The sequence below is a fragment of the Dipodomys ordii genome, unplaced genomic scaffold (genome assembly GCF_000151885.1).
Source record: "Dipodomys ordii isolate 6190 unplaced genomic scaffold, Dord_2.0 Scaffold156, whole genome shotgun sequence".
NCBI classification, from domain to species: domain Eukaryota; kingdom Metazoa; phylum Chordata; class Mammalia; order Rodentia; family Heteromyidae; genus Dipodomys; species Dipodomys ordii.
In genome coordinates, this window is record NW_012267372.1 from 6,113 (window position 1) to 13,690 (window position 7,578).

At 55.4% G+C, this 7,578-nt stretch overlaps 1 protein-coding gene across 1 annotated transcript; it reads right to left on the minus strand.

Moving 5' to 3' along the window:
- Window positions 1-1,743: 1,743 nt before the first annotated feature.
- LOC105997974 (paired mesoderm homeobox protein 2-like) lies at window positions 1,744-3,988 on the minus strand. The gene is made up of 3 exons (XM_013032569.1): window positions 3,964-3,988; window positions 2,660-3,150; window positions 1,744-2,328 (listed from the first exon to the last, which is right to left on the minus strand). The coding sequence occupies exons 1-3, from the start codon at window positions 3,986-3,988 to the stop codon at window positions 1,744-1,746; spliced, it is 1,101 nt and encodes a 366-aa protein (XP_012888023.1).
- Window positions 3,989-7,578: the final 3,590 nt, after the last annotated feature.

Consider the following 7,578-nt stretch of genomic DNA (forward strand, 5'->3'; position numbering starts at 1 on the left):
TATGGGCCACCAGCATTAAGCAATGAATATTGTTAACAGTAAGCAGGAGTGAAATAACCACAGACATTACATTTTCTTGCCAGGCACTGGTGGTTCATGCTTATAATCCTAGCTACTCAGGACATTGAGATCTGAGGATCATGGTTCAAAGACAGCCTGGGTAGGAAAGTCCATGAGACTCATCTCCAATGAACCACCAGAAAACTGGAAATGGTTCTGTGGCTCAAGTAGCAGAGTGCTCACCTTGAGCAAAAAAGCTCAGGGACAGCTCCCAGGCCCTGAGTTCAAGCCCCACAACTGAGCCCCAAAACATTAATTTTTCCCTTGAATATTTTATTCCATGAAAGTAAAAGTCACATGCACGCAAAAGATAGAAGCTAAGAGCTACAGCCTTTATTTTCCCACAAGAATTTCCCATAAAGGCCGGGAGCCAGTGGCTCACGCCTGTAATCCTAACTACTCAGGAGGCTGAGATCTGAGAATCGTGGTTCAAAGCCAGCCCGGGCAGGAAAGACTGAGACTCCTATCTCCAATAAACCACTAGAAAACCAGAAGTGGCGCTGTAGCTCAAGTGGTTGAGCACTCGCCTTGAGCTGAAGAGCTGAGGGACAGCGCCCAGGCCCAGAGTTCAAGCCCCATGACTGACCAAAAAAAAAAAAAAAAAATTCCCATGAAGAAATAATGTATCTGAATGAAATCAAAACACACTGGACAAGAACTCTAGGGTAAGAATGTTTATTTTCTCAGTCCTCCAGGGAAACATCTGTTGCTCAGTGGTAGAACAATCTAGATTTACCTGTTGCTACTCAGGATGCTGAGATCTCAGGATTATGGTTTGAAGCTAGCCCAGGCAGAAAAGTTCATGAGATTCTTTTTTAATTTTACTTTTATTGCCAAAAGATGATATGCCATTGGAGTTGCAGCTACATAAGGTAGTAAGTACATTTCTTGTCAAACTTGTTACCCCTTCCCTCATTTTTCTCCCACTCTCCCTCCCAATCCCTGCCCCGCCACCCTCTCCAGAGTCTTTTTTCTTTCTACTCTACCACTTGAGCCACAGCACCACTTCCAGTTTTCTAGTGGTTCATTGGAGATAAGAGTCACAGACTTTCCTGTCCAGGCTGACTTTGAACCCCAATTCTCAAATCTCAGCCTCCTGAGTAGCTAGGATTACAGGCGTGAGCCACCAGTGCCCAGCCTCCATGAGATTCTTAATCTCCAATGTATGTGTGTGTGTGTGTGTGCACACGCGCGTGCCAGTCCTGGGCTTGAACTCAAGGCCTGGGCACTGTTTCTGAGATTTCTGTGCTCAAGGTGAGCATTCTACCACTTCCATCCTACCACTTTATTTCCAGTTTTTTGGTGGTTTATCAAAAATAAGTCTCACAGACTTTCCTGCCCAGGCTGACTTTACTGAGGTCTTCAGATCTCAGCCTGAGTAGCTAGGATGACAGGTGTGAGCCATGATACCCAGGTTTAAAAAAAAAAAAAGCCAGAAGTGGAGCTGTGACTCAAGAGGTAGAGCATTTAGCTTTGAGCAAAGAAAAGCTCAGGGAAGTGCCCAGGTCCTGAGTTCAAGTCCCAGGACTGAACTGCACCAAGAACAATGTAGCTCATCCACGCACTGGCCCAGTGCACTGAAGCTCCTGCACCCCCATCCACCATTTGGGTGAAATAAATAGAATAAACAGGTTCAGAACCGTCCTGGGTCTAGGGACAGCGGGACAGGAGAGAGGCTGGCCATTAGGTGAAGAAGAGATCTGGGAAGAGCTGAGTGTTGGTGGAGTTCAAGTCCTCTTGGATCAGGGCCAAGATGTCTATATCCTCAAGGAGATCATCAGGCACTTCTTTGTTTGGGGCTAGGGCTGGGGCCTGGGCCTGGGTAGAGGCCTGGTTCAGGGCCTGATCAGGGGCCTGGGCTGGAGCAGAAGCAGGGGCAGGGGCCTGGTCTGGGGCCGAGGCCAAGTCCTCCATTGGAACTGGAAACTCAGCAGAAGCACTGGCTGAAGCAGCTGCTCCAGCTGGGGCCTCCAGCAAGCTGTACCCCAAAGCACTCTGTGCCTGGCCCAGGCCGGAGCAGGTAGGCTCCACGGGTGGGCAGGCGAAAGGCCCGGGCACCGGGGCGTAGGGGCAGCAGCCTGGGCCTCCGGGGTCCCCACCGTCCCAGTTGGCAGAGGCTGGCATAGGCCAGGCCGCGGCGGGCCCCCAGCTCGGGGCCGGGTATGAGGGCGCAGGGGGGGCGCGGGGGGCGTCCTGTCTGTCAGACAACTGCTCTTCTTTTCTCTGCTCATTCCGAGCCTGCTTCGCCCGACGGTTCTTGAACCACACCTGCAGGGGGGGGGGCACACAAAGGGACCCTGAGATGGGCGGGGGGAAGGGGGGCAGGGGAGAGGGGGGCAGGGAACTCAGACCAACCTTAGGCCCCGGAGGGAGGCCAGGGGGGTCACCACAGCACGGGGTGTGGGGAGGCTGGCGTGAACCCCAGGATCCCCTGTGGAAGGGTGGGGGTTCGGCCTGCAGGGCCTTTGGCGGGCACCTCTCAGGCCCTAACCCAGCCGGTGCCAAAGGAGGCCAGGGGAGGACAGGGGGAGCGGAGGGGGACAGGTGGGGGGGACAAGAGGGGGAATGGAAGGGGGGACGGGGGAGGAGGTGAACCTACTTGAATCTGATGCTCCTCTACTTTCAGTTTCTTTGCCAGTATCTCCCGATGGTAGAAAGTGGGGTACCGGGTCTTGAGGAAGACCTTCTCCAGCTTTGCCTGCTGCTCCTTGGTGTAAACCGTGCGCTCCTGCCGGTGCTTCCGCGGGGTGCCCCGGGACTGGGGAGAGGGGCCCCGCCTGGGCTTGGAGGCGGCCTGGGGCCCGGGAGAGAGAGCTGGGCCGGCCAGTGCAGGCACTGGAGGCAGGAGGGGCGCAGCAGGGCCCGAAGGAAACTGGGGTCCCCCCAGTGCCTGAGGCTCTGGAGACACGGGGGCGGCCAAGGCCGTAGGCCCCGGCGCAGGCCCTTGGAAGCAGGGAGGAAGCCAGGGGCCTGGAAGCTCGGGGCCACCCAGGGCCGAGGTGGGGACATGGGGCCCCGAGAAGCCTGGGGCCAGGTAAGGGTCCGGGGCTGCGGGAGGCAAGGGTGGAAACTTGGGGTTCACTGGGAAGCCTGGAGGAGAGAGAGGAAACCAGTAGGGGGAGGTCAGGGGTGTCAGGGAGGATCAGGGGGGCAGCACACAGCAGGCCAGACCCTCCGACTCTCAACCAGCCCCTCTCTGGCCTCAGTGTTCCCATCTTTGAAATGGGCTTCAAAACCTCTTTAGCCCCAGGGCCCTAGTGGCTCACGCCTGTCATCCCAGCTACTCAGGAGGCTGAGACCTAAGGATAATGGTTCAAAGCCAGCCCTGGAAAAGTCGGTGAGACTCTTATCTCTAATAAACCACCAGAAAACTAGAAATGGCGCTGTGGCTCAAGTAGTAGCTTGAGCTTGAGCTGAAGAGCTTAGGGACAGCGCCCAGGCCCAGAGTTCAGGCCCCACGGCCCCACGGCCCCACGGCCCCACGGCCCCACGGCCCCACGGCCCCACGGCCCCACGGCCCCACGGCCCCACGGCCCCACGGCCCCACGGCCCCACGGCCCCACGGCCCCACGGCCCCACGGCCCCACGGCCCCACGGCCCCTCTGGGGTTTTTAGACCCTCTCCCCAGGGAGACCTCAGCACCCTCCTCACCAGAATGCCCTGGGTAGATGGGAGGGGGCAAGCTCCCCCACTCCCCCATTAAGGGCCCCAGGGACCCCTGAGATTTGCAGGACCAAGTGTTGGTCTGCTCAGCTTCTTTCCCCAAACTCCAGCGGGTCTCCCCCATCCTGCAGGGCAGGAAGCTCATGCATGGGGAGACATCTAGAAAGCACTCTCAGAAGCCTGGGCCACAGGATCGAATCCTGTCTCCCGCCCTGGGACAGCCTCCTAGTCCTCACTCACCTTGCAGATCATTGGAGTCTTGCATCCTGCCTGGAGCTTCTGGTCTCCAGCCTCCAGTGTCCAGACTCTGATCCTCCAGCCTCCTGCACCGAGATGGTCTACCCTAGTCCAGGTTTAAGACAACGCTTCTAATTGTGGGAGCTGGATATTTAACTCCTCTCCCTGGGCTATGCCTTCCCTCCCTCGACCCTCCCTATCCCAACCCACCCTGTAGACTCCACCCAGGACTAATTGTGACTTACCTGAGCCACTGTGACCACCCAGGAGCAGAGAGGTTTTGGGTGTGCAATGGGTTTAGTTTGGGTTTTTTGTTTTTTGTGGCTTTTTTTTTTTTTGCTTTGTTTTTTGTGCTGGTGACTTAAGAAATCCAAGTGTTTAAAGTCAGCCTGGGGCCGGCCCTCAGGGGTTCCCAGCCCTGGAGCAATGAGGGGTTCCATACAGGGCCCCCCACAGCCAGCCAGCCCACCCCTAGAGCACCCTACCTCCTTCCTAACGCAGGGACCCCCTCATCTCCCACATCTCCCCCACCTCCTTCCTGGATTCCCTTCCTGCTTTCCTCCCAGTGTGGACGGTGTGTTCAGCTTCTGTGTTGCTGGCATTGGTGGAGTGTTTGTTTTAATTTTTTTGGGGGGGGTCTGGTCTTGGGGCCTGAACTCTGGGCCTGGGCACTGTCCCTCAGCTCTTCAGCTCAAGGCTAGCGCTCTACCACTTGAGCCACAGCACCACTTCCGGCTTTTTTTTTCTTTAGCTTATGTGGTGCTGAGGAATCGAACCCAGGGCCTCATGCATGCAAGGAAAGCGCTCTACCACTGAGCCACCTTCCCAGCCCCAAGTGTTTGTTTTTATTATGCAGTGCTGTGGATCGAACCCCAAGCCCTGTGCACATGCTAGCTGAGTCTCTGGGGCCTTAGGGTTCCCCATCCTGGCTTCACCCCAGAGCTCAGGTCTGATGGGTCACACACCCCCTTGTGTGTTTGAAACTCTTCTGGTTTATCCATCAACCCCCTGAGTCTATTTCCATGAGTGCAGACTCTCTGAGTACAAAAACCCACCAGAGAACTGTCGCTTTGTGCCTGCGTCCATGCGTGGTTTAGTTGGGGGGGTGCTGGGGGGGAAGGAGGAATTCCATCAGACTCCATTCAATCCATAGAAGGTGGAAATGAAATAGGAAATCAAGTTGCCAATGACAGAGTCAGTGGCTCACACCTGTAATCCCAGCTACTCAGGAGACTGAGATCTTAAGGTCACACAGCTCGAAGCCAGACTGGGCAGGCAAGTCCATGAGACTCCTCTCCAACGACCCACCAAAAAGCCAGAAGTGGAGCTGTGGCTCAAGTGATAGAGCACCAGTTGCGAGTGAAAAAGTTCAGGCACAGCGCCCAGGCCCTGAGTTCAAGGCCCAGGACTAGCCCCAAACCAAACAACCCCCCTCAACGACAAGAAGGACAGACAACCCAGGGCACATGACCCGCAGGGACAAGCGCTTTCCTATTCACGCACACATTTTCTTTGACCTCTACCCACCGTGGTGTCCTTGTTTTTAGTAATCCCCTGAAAGCAGGGAGCCCAGCCTTTGGGAAGGACCAGACAAGGGTGAGGTGGTGAGGAGAGAAATTGGGGTGTCAGGGCCGGCTTTCTGGGAGCAGTGAACAAACCCCTCATTCCCAGAGGCCCCTTTCTGGATGTAGACTCGGCCTAGGTTGGCATCTTCCCTGTACACCCCCCCAACCTGGGCAGACTCTGGGGAAGTTTCTAGAACCCTCTTCCCCCCCACCCCTGCCTAAAAGGCTGTGTGTCCCTTTTCTCTGCTCCTAGGGGGACATCTTGTCCCCTCAGAGCGGCTGTCAGCCCCTCCTCAGGCTGATGAGAGCCACCCAGGCTGGGCACAGCCTTAATCCCTCCCAGCAGGAGGCTGGGTGCTGGGAGGGAGGAGGGGAGGGGAGGGAAAGGGGGGTTGGGAGACCCAGGGCCGGGACAGGGGGGATTATGGACGGCTGGGCCCATGTGGGTACCAGAAGCTCAGGGAGATATTAATAAATGTTAATTCAGAAAGACAGACAGACAGGGGAACAGACAGAAGGAAACCAAAGACAGGGGGGGAAGCAGGGGGTAGGGGGGGCTTACACAGACAGAAAGATAGCAAAGTGAAGGACTGACCAGCAGAGAGCTGGGGAGACACCAGAGTCAGACGGACAGACGGACAGATGGACAGAGACATAGGTGTATACACAATACACCGAAGACGGGAGAGGAGAGGAAGAGAAGGAGGAGGAAGAAGGAAATATTATGCCCAAAGACATAGAGACAGCAAAGTTAGGGATGAGACTGAGATCAAGGCAAAAGCAGGCCCAAAAAGGGAAACTGAGGTAGGCAGCGAGAACAATCAGGCTGTACATTGATGAATGTAAAGCCTTGTGCCCCTCTATTTTTTCAAACGATCTCTCACAATTCCCCCCTTCCCCCCACCTCACCCCACCCCACCCCCACACACACACACATTTCCCTCCTTCCTCTTGGATGCGTCCCTCTTGGGACAATAGCCAAAGCTGGAAGGACACCAGTTAGACACAAGGCAGGACTTCCCTGCCAGGGGGAGGAGGTGGAAGCCAGGGCTTCCCTTCCCCACCAACAATAATTGCCCAGATGTCCCAGGGAAAGGGAGGAGGGGATTAAGCGGAGGGGTGCCCCTCCCCTGAAGCCCAATGTCACCTCCTGGAGCCCAGTGGGGGGGGAGAGCCCCTACTTTGGCGGGGATTACCCTCCCCAATCCAGGCCATAGCAGATGACATCACTGCCCACGGAAGCTTAAATCCACCCTCGCACAGAGCTTGGCTTCCTCTGCTCCTGAGATCCCAAGGCTCTGGCCCAACAGGCATTGCCAACCTGTGCTTCTGAAGCAAAAGAGTCTTCTGGAAGGTAAGAGGGAGAAGGGGGGAGAAGCAGATCTTCTAGGGGACAGCATGAGGAGGGATTGAGGTTAGATGGAAGGGGGACTGGTCGCTGACACGCACGATGCTATGAAAACCCAAGGCTTTCTTCAGGCTGCAAAGACAGCTCCTATTCAAGTCATCTTCCTGTTGCGTTTCCTCCCTGCTTCCCTTTCTCCTTCCTTCCTTCCTCTCTTTCTTTCTGGCAGAACTGAGATTTGAACTCAGAGCTTCACACTTGCTAGGCAGACACTCTATCCCTTGAGTCTCTGCCCCTAGCCTGTGAAGCTTTTGGGTTTTGTTTGCTTTGTCTACCAGTCCTAGGGCTTGAACTCAGGGCCTGGGCACTGTCCCTGAGCTTCTTTTTGGCTCAAGGCTAGCGCTCCACCACTTGAACCACAGTGCCACTTCTGGCTTTTTCTATAATTAGTTGAAAATAAGAGTCTCAAGGACTTTTCCTGCCCAGGCTGGCTTGAGATCTCAGCCTCTTGAGTAGCTAGGATGACAAGTATACTTTCTCTTGCTTTTGTCCCAGGGCTGGCTTAGGATCTAGATTCTCCAACCTACACCTGCCATGTAGCTGGAACCACGAGTGTGCACCACCATACTCGACTTGTTGGTTGAGATGGCATCTCGCTATTTTTTATGTACTTATTTATTTGTCCTCAGGCTACTTTGATCCTCACTC